This window comes from Xyrauchen texanus, chromosome 22 (genome assembly GCF_025860055.1).
Source record: "Xyrauchen texanus isolate HMW12.3.18 chromosome 22, RBS_HiC_50CHRs, whole genome shotgun sequence".
NCBI lineage: Eukaryota > Metazoa > Chordata > Actinopteri > Cypriniformes > Catostomidae > Xyrauchen > Xyrauchen texanus.
In genome coordinates this window covers 5,360,788-5,378,252 of record NC_068297.1, presented here as the reverse complement: position 1 = coordinate 5,378,252, position 17,465 = coordinate 5,360,788, and the positions used below count along the sequence as shown (strand labels likewise).

The window sequence follows — 17,465 nt, the reverse complement described above, 5'->3', positions numbered from 1 at the left end:
TTTTAAGGCAAGTCAGTCCACTCTGCTGCCATCTTGGGAACATTCCCAGGCAACTATTTTCTATGGATCCACATGGCATAATAGTACAGCTTTTATCTACTTGAATGGGGAAAGACCAAAATCTCCAAAACTGTGGGTGAACATTACAATTATAGAACATATTTTTAATCAACAGTAAAAATCTGACAACACTGGTATTAGAAATTGTGCTTCTCAGATCAATGGGTAGTATTTTCTAACCTATATGTTCTAGAGCATGACTCATTTTAACAACCCAAGTTCTGTTATTTTATCATTTTTTACCAGCTGAATGATCAACGCAAAGGTCTTAATCAGTAAAATCAACTGAGTTTATGTCTATTCCCCCCACATCCTTGTTTGTAAACACTAAAAAATAAATGTGACATCTACCCTGACTAATTTTTATTGTTTAACTTATGGCCAAATAGTTGTGTAGAATTGCATACCATTTGCTTTTAATTATTAAAATAATTTTACATGTTACATGTTCTAGTTATGGATTACCAACATACCCCAATTTCAATACAGTTGGGACAGTATGGAAAATGCTAATAAAAACAAAAGTGATTTGTCAATTCAGTTCACCCTGTATTTTATTAAAAGCACTACAAAAACATATTAATTTATGTTTTACCTTGTAATTATTCAAATTAGATGATTGCAGCATGCTCCAAAAAAGTAGGGGTGGTTGAGTGTTAACCACTCTGTAACACCAATCACCATTTCTTCTAATAGCACTTACAAAAAATATAATTCTCTCATCATTTACTCACCTTCATGCAATCCCAAATGTGTATGACTTTATTCTGCAAAAGCATTTTAAAAGAATCAGCTCTGTCGGTCCATACAAAGCAAACTAATGATTGTCAAGCCTTTTAAGCTCACTAAGCAGAGCAAGTCACATAAACATAATCGATCAAACTCCAGTGGATAAATCAATGTCTTCTGAAGTGATCCAGTTGAGTTTGGGTGAGAACAGACCAAAATGTAAATCCTTTTCACTGTACATCTTGACAGCAGTCTCCTTGGCTTTCATGTTTTTAAACTTGATTACACTTCCTACAGTGCTATCTAGCACTCAGGCTGTGCGTCAAGCACTAATCGAGATTGAAAACTTGACTGAGCCTAGAGACTAAAATGGCAAGATGAATAGTGAAAAAGGAGTAATATTTTGGTTTGTTCTCACCCAAAACCAACTGGATCACTTCAAAGACAATGATTAAACCAATGGAGTCTTATGGATTACCTTAATGCTGACTTTATCTTCTTTTAGGAGCATCAAAGGGCTGGCTCACCAAAAGAGCAGACATATTCTTCTTCTAAAAAAAAAAGTGTGTTCTGCAGAAGATGGCATGAGCATGAGTAAATTATGAGAGAATTTTCAGTTTTGGGTGAACTATCCTTTCAATAAAAAAATGTGATGGAGAACTTCTATAAAAAAAATCAGAATTATGACTGTATGAATCACTGATTTAATTTCTAAAACATCCTAAATAAACGTCCCAAATATATGTTATGTGTAACAGTAATGATGATACAGCATAAACCTGTAAATATAGACTTAGAAAAAAGCTAATTCATATTACAAACAATTTACCTAGTATACTGAACATGTACAAAACTGTAATAACCAATATTTTACTCTTTGAGTTGTGTAATTACTTAGACTTTGCTTTTCTTATCTGCTAGTTATGCTAGCACTAACACTTTTCCCAATGTTTGCATACAGCAGTCATTCATTCCATTTAAATATTTTCTTCCCCCCAGTCAGTAGATAAGAGTGTAAAATTGCAATGTAGGGAACAATGACTATGGTATATTTAACACCAATGTTGCCTGCAACTGTACGGCCATACGCACTGTGTGACTGACCTGAGAAATATTTACCCTCAGAATTATTCATCAATCATGATGTGGGTCCCGTATTTCTGTTGGCTGCTTAAAAGAACTAGCAATGCCCAATTTGTGAATTAATAATTATTTTGAATCAGTTCTTTTCGATGAATTGGCCTAACAGGCTTGGAAAACAGTCTGAATTGATTTGTGATTCAGTACAATTCGCTCAGAGCACTCCCTCACGGAATAATTTCTCACACAATAAAACCAGTATCCAGATAAATTTTCTGGTATTACGAATATAGCGCTGGATACAGTGTAAATTTACAGTCAGCTGAAACAAAACGCTGCCTTTTTGAGATGTAACTTTGAGAAACTTCAGCTAGTGCAGTCATCTGAACAACGAGCTGTTCAAACTGAACTTGTTTTTGAATCCACTCGCGCTGTTTTTCAACCGTTTTCCATGTAAGTTTTCCACTAGGTGGATGTTTTTGACAACTGTGGTTGGTTCACTGTGTTTTTAGCATCTCTCATGGGAGCGCTGCATTTTTAGACGCTGTGTCAAGTTCAAATGAACTTCAACTGATAAAAAACACATCTCGAGACACCTGCGTTCTGCTTTATTCATTGTGGTGCATTTGCTTATTTAGCTCTAAAACGCGTCTGTCTGAATGGAACCTGGAAGGAATGCTTTAGCCAATAGCTACATGAATGCTATTCAAGAAAATAAAACAAATGCTTATCACAAACTCACCAGAAATGTTTTTTTTTGTTGTTGTTGTTGCAAAAATCTCATGTGGGAGCATGCCCCCAGACCCTCCTAACTATAAAGTTGATCAGAGTTCTGTGCGCACCCTCAGAATAAATCCTGCAGGCGCCCATGTTTAACATCATCAATATGATCAAATGGACTACATTTCAAATGTGCCACTTTGAGTAAAAGCTGCTCATTACAATTGAAATGGCCACTCGCATGATTGAAAAAGCTAAGGTTAATGCTGTATAATGTATACGAGTATGTAATGGATAAAAACAGAATTTGCATCTTAAGGCATTGATGAGAATCATGTAAACCATATAAACACGTTTCCACAATAAAGTGAAATAAATAAATGTTGTGTTGTGGTAGGGACACACTCAAACGTTTTATTCATAATTTAGGGAGATAATATATGTCACAATATTTATTATATGCGCAAAACAAAATTGGTATGCATTTCAACGCAATGAAAGCACCTCAGCAAGAATTTGGCTTTTGAAATGGCACAAGACCCAAGTGACATTCTTTACGCACACCCCGTGATAATAACCAAAACTAAATCTTGACTTGTCTATATAACGCATATATAACACGACGTAGGCGTGAAAAATGAGAGGGCCCACAGCTTGGTGACCCACGATCTCATCATTGCATTCCAGCCCATTATACCTTAATTGCCAGGTGTGTTATTGTGGCAATATCGGCAGCTACCGACGTAAATAGACATTATTTAACCATTCAGTCAAGAAATTGAGTTTCAATCACCTTTTAGTGTAACGGGCGTCGAGTTTTTCGTCGATGGTGCGCGTCTCAAATAGGCCCGTGAACTAAAAGTTGGCGCGGATGTCGCGTGCACGTTGTACCATGTCGAATGGCGGGCGAATCTGAGAAGAGCATGTTGAGGATGATCTGCTCTAGCCTCGAAGTAATAAGAACAAAAACACCTTGTTCGGTCAACTTTTCGCCGACTTCTTCCAAAGATACCACTGTAGCCGGATTTGACCGTTACCTTTTGTCAAAATGAAATGCATAACATGCATACTGCCTCTCCTGTCTTCGTGTATGTTGTTTTTTCTCTTTCTCCCATCATCTCATTCCACCGTGCGTCTCACCCTCGAAGGTTTCCGTGCATGCCGTGACGTCATGACGCCGCCGTTCAAAACAGCACAAGCACGTGCCTGTGTGGCTCCTGTGCGCAGGCGCAACCTTTGAACGGACACTCGTATCGGTTGTACGGCGCATGCGTTAACTTAACGCCTTTGTTTACGTCATTGTTGACTCGATGCGACCCGTACCTAGCTCGTCGATTTTTCTTCGAAGTATAAATATGGTTGGGGAAATCATCAGTTCTTTTCCTTTTGATTTTAAGGAAACGGACAAGAAAGCGAGCTTCAGGTTCATTTTGGATTTGAAGACAAACGGAGGCTGTCAAACTCATCCTTCAGTGTTATGCGCGTGGACACGTTGTTTATTGTTATAAACACTATCAACTGCCAAAGCAACGACACCATGATTAGAGAATAACAATATTTTTTTACTTCACCTCTATAGAAGTCCCTTATAAGGACAGTTTAATATTACTTAATGTACTGAGACTGTGGAAGACATTGGTCATAAATATTGTAAACATACAAATTGAAAAGCCCATGATGTAAAAGCAATCGCAGCGTTATAACGAAAAGGGGAAAGTGGCTTAATTATTTAACGATGTTAATCGTTATTTTGCTTGTAGACGATGTTAATGGCTGCCGAGGCTTCAGAGAAATTCTGTCTTTTGTCGTTGCTTTGTTGCTTCATTTACTTATAATGGGACTTCTGTGCTAAACGTACAAATACAGTAATTCTCCCTGAATTACGACATTGCTCTTTTAGAATGATATAATGTTTATTACAAGCAGTGTTTGAGGGAAATTTGATTATTTGTTTTGGCGATGCTTTGTCGTCATTCTCGGAGGAATGGTAGTTTTTCAACAGAGAGGAGAAAGCAAACAACACACAAGATATTATTAAGCTTGACTGAGCTATGTATTTAATAACCAATCTTAAAGGAAAAGATCGCCCAAAAATTACAATTATCTTATTTACTCACTCATGCAATCCCAGATGTGTATGACTTTCTTTCTGCTGCAGAGAACAAAAATATTTTTCGAAGAATATTTCAGCTCTTTAGGTTCATACACTGCATGTGAATGGTGACCAGAACTTTGAAGCTCAAAAAAGCAAATGAAGGCAGTATAAAAGTAATCCTTAAAGGTGCAATGTGTAATATATTTACTGTACTAAAGTATAAAATTGTCATAATATGTTATCAGAGATGAAGGAAACACACTAAATTGAAATACTGGCTTCTCCGAAAATTATGATACAGCCAGAATATTCTACAGTGAAATGTCCATTCCTGGATGGAATTTCTGTTTGTATTGTGGGCTGTATGATCCCGCCCACTGCCCATTTCCCAATAGTATTTCAACACCTCTGGTTGCCAGATTTGAAACAAGTTTGCGGGAAAACAGCGCGCTGCAGCCATGAAAGTTATCTAGCTAACATTGACAGTTATAAAAATCCACATAAGGTGGTTTATAATTTGCAAACAATAAAAACATTGCAGACGTTTACATTAGCTAATCAACTGAGGGTGTATGGCTGGTTGCTTGCCATTGTCAGTGTGTTTGTTCCCGTTGCGCGTCCTCAACCTGGCAACCCGTGTGAGCTTCGAGTCTGAGAGGGCGGGGGAGACAACTCCCTCCAATATTTTGAATTTGGACTGCTGTACCCATTTTAAACGCTTGATGTCAATGTTACATATTGCTCCTTTAAGACTCCAGTGGTTAAATCCATAGCTTGAAATGAGTGGGTGAGAAACATTTTATAAGTTCATTTTTACATTAAATCTACACTTTCACCAGCCCTCCTATAGACCTATAGCGCCATCTTTGCTTTTTAATGGGAATGGCAACGAGGCTGTGAAGGATAGACTTGCAGTCTCTTCAATGGGCTATACCGAAAGTGATTTTGGGTCGTGCCGTGGACAAAACATTGATCAGATATCTGTCCTAAAATATTCAGCATACAAAGAACTCCAGACAACATGAGTTGTGGAAAATCAGATGTGATCTAGGGGCTTTATACAGCTTTATACCATTCGTGCCATTATGCACGAAGAATGCAAATCAGCAAATAAAATAAAAAACAAATAGGAAGAACTCATCTGAACATGAGGGCTGTTTGAAAGTAGATTCATAGTATGTATAGATAGATAAGATTAAATATTTATCTGTTTCACACCATCACTTGAATAGAATGGACCAACAGAGCTGAGATGGTCTTCTAAAAATCTTCGTTTGTGTTCAGCAGAAGAAAGTCATAGGCATGAGTAAATAAGAGAATGCTCATTTTATGGTGAACTATCCCTTTAAGGATGTTGTTGGTCCAAAGGAAATAGAACTTGGTGCATTACAGAAATAAAGAGTAATTGCAAATAGTAAGTAGCATGTGGGACATAGTATAACATTCTAAGTATAATCTAATAAAAGTGTCATTTATTATTTTAATTTTAGGACATAAAAAATATTGGATGACTAAAAAACATCTACAAATTCTGCTTGATCATGTACAACACAAAACCTTTATTTTCATTTTGTCCTCTGACGCAACTCCCTCCAATAAAATTAATGATTTTTACATTTTAGTTCTATTATGTATTATTCAGTTTCTAAAACAAACTGCAAGACAATTCTACATGTACAAGTTCACTGTTGTAAACACCACTCAAACACTGCACATACAGATCAGAAACATTACCTTTTCTGCGCAATACTCTTTGTTATTTGCAAAACTTCAATTGGCAAACAAACTTTTTGCTTGGGATTTGTTTTTTCTGGACTCAAATGTCTGTTCTCTGTATGGCTCTAACCATAAAACAATGTCAACAATCTCTTTGTTGGCATGACAAGTTATGATGTTTTCATGATAGATATTTAATATAATAAAAACATAACCTTTATTGAACATTTCATTATTTTAAGATAAGCAGGCAGCCTTCTGTTATAAGAGTTAATAACACTGAAAGAAGTGTAACATGATCTAACACTGTAAAACTGAGTTTGACTTTCAGCTGTACAGGGATTAACAAAAATACAAAAGATACTGTGAATCAGATTTTTAGAAACTGGCTTAATACAAAAGTAAACTGAGACATCACAGATTATGTACACATCTCTTCAAGAACCCACTATAGGTTCAAAACAGTTAGTAAAGTGACAGATGCTTGGTGTCTGGAACAATCACTGGAAACAGCAGAAGACAAAATAAAATGTGCATAAATTAAACCTAATGTCCCTTGATATCCCATTCTCAGAATACTCAGATAAGGGTCTTCTGTACAGTTTAGAGGAATGTTCCAGGTTAAATAAGATTACCATAAAATAATTTTCGACTTCCCAGCTTGTAAAAAAAAGAAAAAAGTGGTGTTCACACTGTTTTGTGTCCTTGCAATGGGTATTCATTGTAAGCCTGTTTATTTGGTGGTATTTATTGGTATGGCATGTTATAATACAGTACTATAATTTGGTATTCGTTGTGCTTAAAATAAATTTGTGGTAAATGACAGCATACCTGAGATGCTTTCAATAAAGATTAATTTGTATTTAACCCAGAACATTCTTTGAATTACAAGCATTTCAATGACAGTCTGATTGAGCTCATCTCATAGTATGTATGTGTTTTGAATTCCAAAGGAATATCTTCATGCAATGTAACTCATTTTGTATGCAGTTCATTGAAACAATTCTCAGTCAGAGGGGCCACATGCGTGAACCCTATGGTGACTGAGACTTGACAAGTATAAAACAAACAATAATAATACAGTAATGCTGGCAGGGTACCAACAAATACAAAACTTGTTTGTACACGTTTTTGTAAGTACATACAAACGTATTTTACACATCATAAATGACAGATTTTACGCTAAATGTTAAATCAGGTGAAACACTGGCATTGCTACAGTCATTGGTAAGTGAATATCAATTGCCACAAAAATTTGTCAACATATAATTTTTCTAAAAAGCATTAGCAGCTGATTGTATGTCCAAAAGGACTTCGAAGCCTCTAGATTTACCAGAAAAAACAGTGCTTTGCATTAAGCATTATTCCAGGAATTTCCCCAGTACAACTTCTTACGAATGCTTAGCATTTTTACGCACTCGTTGTTCTTTTACAAAATCCTTCTCCGCTTGTGCGACCATTACCATCCCCAAAGAACTGATGCATAGGGACATTTTTAAAAAAAAAATCACACATTAATGATGACATCATCTTCCTCGTCCCTGCTATCCTCCGACAGGCCATCGTCAGAAACTCTGCTCTCTTCATCAACACCGCTACCGTGTGGACCGATAATGTACCGGTAGTCTCCACCAATAGCAAGAGCTGCCCCAGATGACACCGTTAGCCAGTTCTTCTCATCTTCCTCCATACCCTCACACTGCCAGGGTACTCCCCACGAGGGCTCATCACTTCTACAAGTCACTGCATCAAGCTCTGCCCCAGTAGCCTTTTCCTCATCCTCTTCCTCCAGATTCACATAGAGCAACAGCTCTTTCACAGGAGCTGGACTAAGCTTCGCCCACAAGAGCTCCAACTGGTCTATCAGGTGCTGGAAACTAGGGCGGCACTTTGGGACAGGAGACCAGCAGCTGTGCATGATCTCATAGCTGAAATCAGAGTGAATGGAACAGTTATTCCTATAGCAGAATAAATCGACTAATCTAAGAAACGATTGTGTTATAAGCAACATGACGAATTCTTGTTTTTTTGTTCATCTGGGGGATTTAAAGTGGCCCCAAAAGTGTTTGGGCATTTAGGGTCAGAAACATACTTAACGAAAAAGTATACGAATGCAGATGTGAGCACATGACCAACGCATTCTTGCATTACTGTGGCGGTTACAAACCTCTGTAATCAAGGGGGCGATAGAGTTAACTTCAAAAATATTAGTTTCAAACTGTTGCTCTGCCATGATAGTAGTCACCGTGTAAGTGGGCACATTAATGTCTGCTATAGGGCCCCCTTGTGGCAATATTGAGAATGCAACGTGTACTTGCATTGTTCTATGAATTGAGGTTTGACATGTTTTAGAATGCAACAACTCGGAATCAAGCTTGAGTTACTAGAAGCATCTGCCATCACTTACTTGCATAGACTATGTTTTGGCCTATCGCTACACTAAATGTATGAATTGCACTGCACAGATTACAAAATATAGATAACAAAATGACATCTGCAAACTTATGGTGCTAGAACTTCCACTTTTCAGAGCCACATTTGTTTAATCAATTAAAAATATCAGGATGTCAAGATGGTTTCATCTATATAGTATTTCCAATCCAATCAACTGAAACATACATGTCAGCAGGGCAGTCTGGAGGTTGTTTGAGTCTTTCTCCTTTGATAAGATACTCATAGATTTCAGAGTTCTCCACCCCTGGGTAAGGCGTCTGGCCTCTAGTCATGATTTCCCACATGGTCACACCAAATGCCCACTAAAGAGGAAAAAAATAAATAAAAATAACAACAGATTTACAAGCTTAAAGGAATAGTTTGAAGTAAACATTTGCATGTTATTATGTTTAATCCATGCATTCTGAAGCGATCCTATCAGTTTTGGGTGAGAAACTGACCAAAATGTTAATCCTTTTTCACTATAAATCTTCATCAGTAGTCGCCATGGTGATCATGATTTAAAGCTTGATTACACTTCCTACAACATCACCTAGTACTCTATGCAAGTATCAAGCACCAGGAAGAGTAATTGAGCTTGAAATCATGATCATGCCTTGAGACTGCAAAGAACAGTGAAAAAGGAGATACATTTTGGTCTGTTATTACCAAAACTGATTAGATATCTTCAGAAGATATGGATTAAACCACTGGAGTCTTATGGATTACTTTTATGCTGCCTTTATTTGCTTTTTGGAGCTTCACATTTTTGGTAACAATTCACTTGCATTGTATGGACCTACAGAGCTGAAATATTCTTCTAAAATCTTTGAGTTCTCCAGAAGAAATACACATCTGGGATGAATACTCAGGAGTAAATGATGAGAGAACTTTCATTTTTGGGTGAACTATTCCTTAAAAAATAAAACACTTCACACCAAATCAACAAAGCATTTTTATTATACTGAACTGCTTCTGAATCTTTCTTATCAAGTTGGTGGCAAAATTATTTAGATAGGTATTTAGTATGTACGTTGTCAGCTATTTTATCTGTTTCAAAATCTTTACAAAGCAAGTAGTAAAGACAACATATATAGATGTGTTTTTCACAGGTATTAGTATTCATTACCACATCACTCTGCGTTGTGTAGACATTGTCTGCCAAGCTCTCCAAAGCGATCCACTTCACAGGTAACTTCGAGACAGACCCTTGTCTGTAGTAGTCACCACTGTAGATTTTCTTAGAGAGGCCAAAGTCTGCTACACACACTGTCATGTTTTCGTTCAACCTAAAATTGAAGATGCACAATATGGGAAAATATTTTACAAAGACTAAACAGGAAAATTTGTTGTATTATCACTGTAGCTTTTCACATGATTTAGAACATGTCTTTTAAACACGATTAGCTCTTCTGTACATAAACACTATAGAAATAACTCACATGCAGTTGCGAGCAGCCAAATCCCGGTGGATGATGTTTTTGCTGCTAAGATACTCCATCCCATGAGCGATATCCAGCATGAACTGGATAAGAATTTGCAGAGAGATGGTCTACAAAAACAAGAGCCAACATCAGAACATCTACAAATCACCACAAAAGACATGAAAATCAATGAATCAATGATTCAAAACTTATGTATACAATATAATACAGTTGAAGTCAGAAGTTTACATACACCTTAGCCAAATAACATTTAAACTGAGTTTTTCACAATTCCTGTCATTTGATCGTAGAAAACTTTCACTGTCTTAGGTCAGTTAGGATCACTTCTTTATTTTAAGAATGTGAAATATCAGAACAATAGTAGAGTGAATGCTTTATTTCTTTCATCACATTCCCAGTGGGTCAGAAGTTTACAAACACTTTGTTAGTATTTGGTAGCATTGTCTTTAAATTGTTTAACTTGGGTCAAACGTTTTGGGTAGCCTTCCACAAGCTGCTCACAATAAGTTGCTAGAATTTTTGTCCATTCCTCCGGACAGAACTGGTGTAACTGTGTCAGGTTTGTAGGCCTCCTTGCTCGCACAAGCTTTTTCAATTCTGCCCACAAATTTTCTATCGGATTGAGGTCAGGGCTTTGTGATGGCCACTCCAATACCTTGACTTTGTTGTCCTTAAGCCATTTTGCCACAACTTCGTAGGTATGCTTGGGGTGATTGTCCATTTGGAAGACCTATTTTCGTCTGAGCTTTAACTTCATGGCTGATGTCTTGAGATGTTGCTTCAATATATCCACATAGTTTTCCTTCATCATGATGCCATCTATTTTGTGAAGTGCACCAGTCCCTCCTTCAGCAAAGCACCCCTACAACATGATGCTGCCACTCCCATGCTTCACAGTTGGGATGATGTTCTTTGGCTTGCAAGCCTCATCTTATTTCCTCCAAACATAACGATGGTCGTTATGGAAAAACAGTTAAAATTCTATTTCATTAGACCAGAGGACATTTCTCCATAAAGTAAGATCTTTGTCCACATGTGTATTCTGGATTTTTTTTGTGGCGGTTTTGGAGCAGTGGCTTCTTCCTTGCTGAAGAGCCTTTCAGGTTATGCCGATATAGGACTCGTTTTACTGTGGATATAGATACTTGTCTACCTGTGTTACATCCCTGGGCGTTATTATTATTGTTATTTGTATGATACATGGACAGTGATCATTTTGTACAGTGATTGTACTGCTTACTGTGTACGGGTTGTCTGTATTGTGGCAGTGTTTTGCTCTCTCTCTCTTTCCTTCTCACACGCTCTCCTCATTGCAAAGGTTAATTGACACCAGATAACAATGGTTACCTTTGATTGCTGGCTTACTCTGATTGGTTGCTGGATGAAGAGTTTGAGGATAAAGCTGAAGAGTTCACTCACTTAGAAGAGGCCTTTTGTCTCCAGGCTGCTGAGACGGTTTTCTCCTGCCCCAGACAATTAGTGTTGTTGTTGTTGTTGTTGTTGTTGTTGTTGTTGTTGTTGTTGTTGTTGTTGTTGTTGTTGTTGTTGTTGTTGTTGTTGTTGTTGTACAACCTGTTGCTAATTGAAGTAACGTTGGTAAATGTTAATTCTTTGTTTCACATTTTAAGATATTGATACTCGTAGAGAATCCTTAGTTCCCCTCCTGAAGCTTCTTTTTCATGTGTGAGCTTAAATATGATTTTTGATTGATTTGAGTGATCTTTGTGACAGCACTGGGACAGGAGGGGATACCTCTTTAGCTGCCTTTTAAGAGGCACAGAGTTTGATGGTAGGCCTTAAAATACATCCACAGATACAATTAGGTAAATCTCCTATCAAAAGCTTATTGTCTAAAATTGTAATGTAGTCAATACAAAGTGAAACCATTGCTGGAAAAATTACTCATGCTGCACAAAGTAGATAGTTTGCTAATATTAAATCTGTGGAGTGGATAAATGAGTTTTAATGACTTCAAACTAAGTGTATGTAAGCTTCAACTGTATGTCGCGTTCTTTAACAACTGATTCAATGTTCTACATTGTTATACAACCAGAAAGTTGTTTTCAAGGACAAAATGTTGAGGAAACAAAAGCATATAGAATATATTTGATATAGGGCTGTCAAACAATTAAAATTACTTGCATGATTATGCCGATTAATTAATCAAACTAATTGAAATTATAAATACTTGTTGGGAAAGGCCCTCAAATAACAATAATTAAATATAATGATTAATTATAAAAGGTCATATTTAAATAACTATAAATATAATTTATATTATACACATAATTCAGATAATTACAAGACGTTACATTATTGTGGCAGATGAGTAAAGCATTGATAAGACTTATTGTTTTTTTAAATATTATTGAGCATTGGCCTACAGTCAAATGCAATCCATTTTGCAATAGAATTTGTCAATCTGCAAGAGACAGATTTAATATAAGGCCTTTTCTAAGAACGCATCAATGTACGCATGCATCAGATGGACACTTTTGGACTGTATCACTTTGGTGGCGTTGCATCATATACGCAATGTTTTTAGGTCTCTGTGTCAAGTTAAATGTAGTTTGAAACGTAGAAAAACACGTCTTGAGATCTGCATTCGGAACTGCGCTCAGTCCAGCTGTGTTTGAAGCCTGTTGCTTGTGTCCAGTAGCATTTCGGACCATTCTGGTGCCCTAGGTGAGGTCCCTAATGGCGCCCCCATCGGTGGGAGGTGGGGGGTGTTTGGCAGAGGCCTCCTCTTTGGTGCCCTCCTAGCAGGTGGCATCCTAGGTGACCACCTAGTTCGCCTATGCCTAGAAATTGGCATTGCCTATACAGCTGGAGTTTTTCTTACTGCCCCCTGCTGAAAACAGGTGGTACTTCAACCCTGAATTGCTCCAATGGTAAGAAAATTTCAGAATGGTCCAGGAAATGAATAATTGTGTGAATTATTTAACACGTGATTAGTTTTTTTAAATAATTAATCACACTGAATTACAGTGTTAAATCAACAGCCCTAATAGGATGCATTGTGTGTATGTGCGTGTTAAGAGGTGACATCGCAAACGTACAAAGGGCTTGTCTTTGAGGCGAGACATGAGAAGGAAAGTGTGTAGATCTCCATGTTTCATAAATGGCAGGATCAACATTGGAACTGGCAGCTGCTGCTGAGCTCGCCTCTGCAGACTGACTCCTGCAGGCAGCAAATTAATAAACATGTTGGAAAAACATTCTTAAAAGAAGCCCACTCGGATAAAGGAACATTTAAAGGGACAGTTCACCCAAAAAAAAAATTCTCTCATTTACTCACCCTCATGCTATCCCAAATGTGTTTGACTTTCTTTCTTCTGAAGAACACAAACAAAGATTTTAGAAGAATATTCTAAATACAAAAAGAACAGCTCTGTAGGACCATGCAATGCAAGTGGATGGTGATCAGACCTTTAAAGCTTCAAAAAGCACAGACAATAGTAGTTTAAGTAATCCATATGACTTCAGTGGTTAAAGTAATGTCTTCTAAAGCGATATGATTGTTTTGGGTGAGAAACAGATCAATATTTAAGTCAGTTTCACTATAATGGTTTACTTCTGGTCGCTCTCCAATGCATGTCCATGGGGGAATCGGTTCACGTTGCCTCTCCTGTGACATAAATTAACATGCTAGAATGCATGTTCAAATGAAAGCAAAACCAATTAAGCTTGTGAACAGCGTAATCTTGTAAACAAATCAAGCTCCACTTCCGGTTGTATCGCGTCAGTACTTGCGTGAACATGCTAACACACTTAAGTCAAGAGAGAGGCAGTGTGAACTGATTCCCCTCATGGACACGCAATGGAGAGAGACTGGAATTAAACAATTATAGTGAATAGGACTGAAAATCAATTTGTTTCTCACCCACGTCTATCATATCACTTCTGAAGATATGGAATTAACCACTTTTATGCTGCCTTTAAATGCTTTTTAAGCTTCAAAGTTCTGGAAACCATTCACTTTCATTGTATGGACCTACAGAGATAAGATATTTTTCTAAAAATCTTTGTGTTCTGCAGAGGAAAGAAAGTCCTTCATATCTGGGAGGGCATGAGGGTAAGTAAATGATGATGGAATTTTCCTTTTAGGGTGAACTAACACTTTAAATGACAATTATGAAAAAAGTCTGTAGCCAAGATCAGCTTTGATGTCTATTTTTGCCCAGTGCTTTAAAGCAGTCATACTCTGAACTAATGCAAAAGTAGAGTCTGTCCACTAACCTATGAGCTGAATGACATTTGGATGATGGAAGTCCTTCATGTAGGCAGCCTCTTTTAGACATTGCTCAATGTCACTGGAAGAGTTGATATCACCTTTAAGAGCAGGGAAGAGCATAATTGCACAAAAACAACAATGACCAACATGTATGATCAAAAGATGCCACACTGCTTTTAATTTCCATTTTATTAAATGTTTACTTACTTTTAAGGACTTTCACAGCAACCTTTTTCCCCGAATTGTTCTCCGTTTTAAGAAAGGCTTCTCTTACTGAGCCAAACTCACCTAGAAAATGAAATCCCAGTGTTGTTAAAATCTTCCAACCGTGTGCTGTTAATTTGCAAGTAATGATTGCAAATGAAAGCCATACAAGCTAAGCCTGTTGTCACAACAAAACATTATTGTTAATTGTGGTTTCATTTTTACTTGAAGAGTAAAAAAGCAAAGGGCTTCTTCAGATGTACAGAAGCACTATGAAATGTGTACTATTTTAAGTGTTCATGCTGGTTATTCATCAGGTTTAAAGGGCTATTCAACGTTAAATACAACTTGAGTGTTGTAAGTGAGTAAAAACAAACAAAACTGTGTTTAAGTAATCCTCTTAAAATGGAACAGGAATATACCCAGTATATACTTATTTACTAAATCACTGAACCTGCTCAGTGAGGAAATGCTACCACCTGCCGACAAAATGTGACTTAAATGAACTTGAACCATAACCTACCTTTGCCAAGCACACATCCCAGAGTTAAGAGCCTTTCGGAGATGAGAACATCCTGTAGCTTGGCCATCAATTCACTGCTGATTCCTATACTGTCCACTAGAGAGAGGTAGAGTCACACTTTCACATTTCCACTAAAGCATGCAGGACAACAATATTGGTGCCTTCATGTGTGGCAGTAACGTGTGCACTTACATGTGGATTCTGGGAGCTCAGGAAACTGCCTGTTGAAGGACCTTGCAGCTGTAAAGGAAACCAGTACCTCTGTACCTGAAGTTGTGAATGCAGACCTGCCAAACAAACCAAGAGAAGACTAATTTACCCACGTATAGTATCTTTGGCTTTCTTTCAAATAGAGAGGAAACTTTGGAAATATAGTGGGCCCAAAAGTATTTGGACACTCAGACACACTTTCAAATCTTTGCTAGGGCAAAATTTAGTATAAACAGATGATTAGGTTGCATGTAAACATAGCTTACTTGAACTTGAAATACCTATAAATAACCTTGGCACCATTTGGTTAAAAGAAAAGGCAAAAATGGCTAAGAAAATTGTTGTTCGTATTGAGAAAGGTTCTTACATCATTTGTTTGCACTTGGTTTGAAATTGTGTTATCAAATGTAATGATATTCATACATTTGGATAGTTGGCTTAAAGGAGCAGTCTAAAAAGAGCATTTATTGTTCCCACTCTATTGAAATTTTCTGTTTTATAAACTGTGTTCGTGATGTCACAAGACATTGCTCAGTTGTATTTACACATCCCACAACATGTATCGTACCCTTGGCCCCACCCACGCGCATTCAGCTCAAATCATAAACAGAGAGGGAGAGAGACAGGCCTAGTGTGACCAACGTTTCCTGAACACCAAAAAGGGGACCAATCTGGACTATTTAAAAAACATTTGTGCATATAACATGCATTATACAGACATCTCTGACTGTTGCCATGTTTATCGTGCCACTTTTAGAAGACGCGCTTCAAGCTACAATTCAGAAACGGAGATGCCATTCAGTTTCATTCAGCTGCTCTGCGTCTCACGATTCAAGCACTGCAACTGAACTGTTATTGAAGAAGAAGAATGGGGCCATTAAAAACACTTGGACTTGACTGCAAAATCATGAGTAAACAGATTAATTTGTGAATATTTCATGTCATGATTGTTTGATGGTCTAAGGTGCTGAGTGTTACAGTTGTGCTTGAGTGAAGTTTAATATATTTGGATGAGAGCCATGTGTAAACCCTGAAATGTAGTTTTATAATGTTGTTTATTCTCTTCTGATTGAGCTGATTGGCTGTACAATGTTAGCCAATAGTGGCCGTTTACATTGAAGTTTAAAGGAGACGCTGAGGCCAAAACTGAGCATTTCACACAGAGGGCCAAAACAGGGTGGGAAATTATCATTTCTAATTAAACTATGACAGTTTTGGTGCAAAAAACATTACTGACATTATCAGTGGACCTCAAGGAAGATATAAAAATTATAACAAAAATAGCATTTCAAGACCCCTTTAATTAAATATATCATGAATTTGAACAGCTTAGGTATTTTGTATTTTTATTTTGTAAAAACATACCCAAACTGTGTCTCTTTGTCCCTTCTGCGTACCAGTAGGGTCAGCAAAAGTCCCACCATGGTGACAACAAGAAGTCCGAAAAGCAGCCCCACCCACACATGGCCCCTCTGGGATTGAGCTCGTGTGGCTGAAAGCAGATAATAAGAGCATTACAAAAATGCCTGAAGCTTATATGGCATGCTTGAAATGACACCTTTCCTGTGTAATGAACCACACAAACAAATGATTACACACTGGCTCTCATTGCATTGTGAAATACTGTCACAAAAGAAAACTGCATTGTCTGCAGAACCTCAGATCCCCTTTCAAAGGCAGGATGGCAATGAGAGCAGACAGACCTGGTGCAGGCATCACGAGAATAGGCTGGCTCCATGGGCCACATCCTGCGATGGTGCATGCTGCAACCTGGAAGGTGGCGTTAAAGAATCGCCCTGCACCCGAGAGGCGAGCATAGTTTTCCTTGAACAGTAAGGCATCCTTAAAGGAACAGAGCAGAAAGTTTAAAATGGCATATCACTCTTTACCACATAAAAATAATTCAAATCCAGAGTATGCTGAGTGACTCCAGCCAGGTCTCCTAAGCAACCAAACTGGCCCAGTTGCTAGGGAGGGTAGAGTCACAGGGGGAAACCTCCTCATAGTCATGATTAG

At 37.6% G+C, this 17,465-nt stretch overlaps 2 protein-coding genes across 3 annotated transcripts in view; both read right to left on the bottom strand.

Moving 5' to 3' along the window:
- The window catches only part of LOC127662613 (MAX gene-associated protein-like), a 29,497-nt gene extending 25,754 nt beyond the window's left edge, over positions 1-3,743 (bottom strand). For both annotated transcript variants that reach the window (XM_052153882.1, XM_052153883.1), the window contains exon 1: positions 3,627-3,743. The gene's annotated coding sequence lies outside the window, so the exon portion shown is untranslated. The remainder of the gene's footprint in view (positions 1-3,626) is intronic.
- Positions 3,744-6,229: 2,486 nt separating this feature from the next.
- LOC127662581 (tyrosine-protein kinase receptor TYRO3-like) overlaps positions 6,230-17,465 on the bottom strand; it is a 28,570-nt gene continuing 17,334 nt past the window's right edge. Inside the window, exons 9-19 of the mRNA XM_052153836.1 lie at positions 17,153-17,291; positions 16,815-16,941; positions 15,432-15,526; positions 15,240-15,335; positions 14,720-14,800; positions 14,518-14,610; positions 13,338-13,459; positions 10,276-10,385; positions 9,963-10,122; positions 9,020-9,156; positions 6,230-8,328 (exon numbers count right to left, since the gene is read on the bottom strand). Of these exons, the coding sequence (XP_052009796.1) occupies positions 7,908-8,328; positions 9,020-9,156; positions 9,963-10,122; positions 10,276-10,385; positions 13,338-13,459; positions 14,518-14,610; positions 14,720-14,800; positions 15,240-15,335; positions 15,432-15,526; positions 16,815-16,941; positions 17,153-17,291 (1,581 nt within the window). The 3' untranslated portion in view covers positions 6,230-7,907. The remainder of the gene's footprint in view (positions 8,329-9,019; positions 9,157-9,962; positions 10,123-10,275; positions 10,386-13,337; positions 13,460-14,517; positions 14,611-14,719; positions 14,801-15,239; positions 15,336-15,431; positions 15,527-16,814; positions 16,942-17,152; positions 17,292-17,465) is intronic.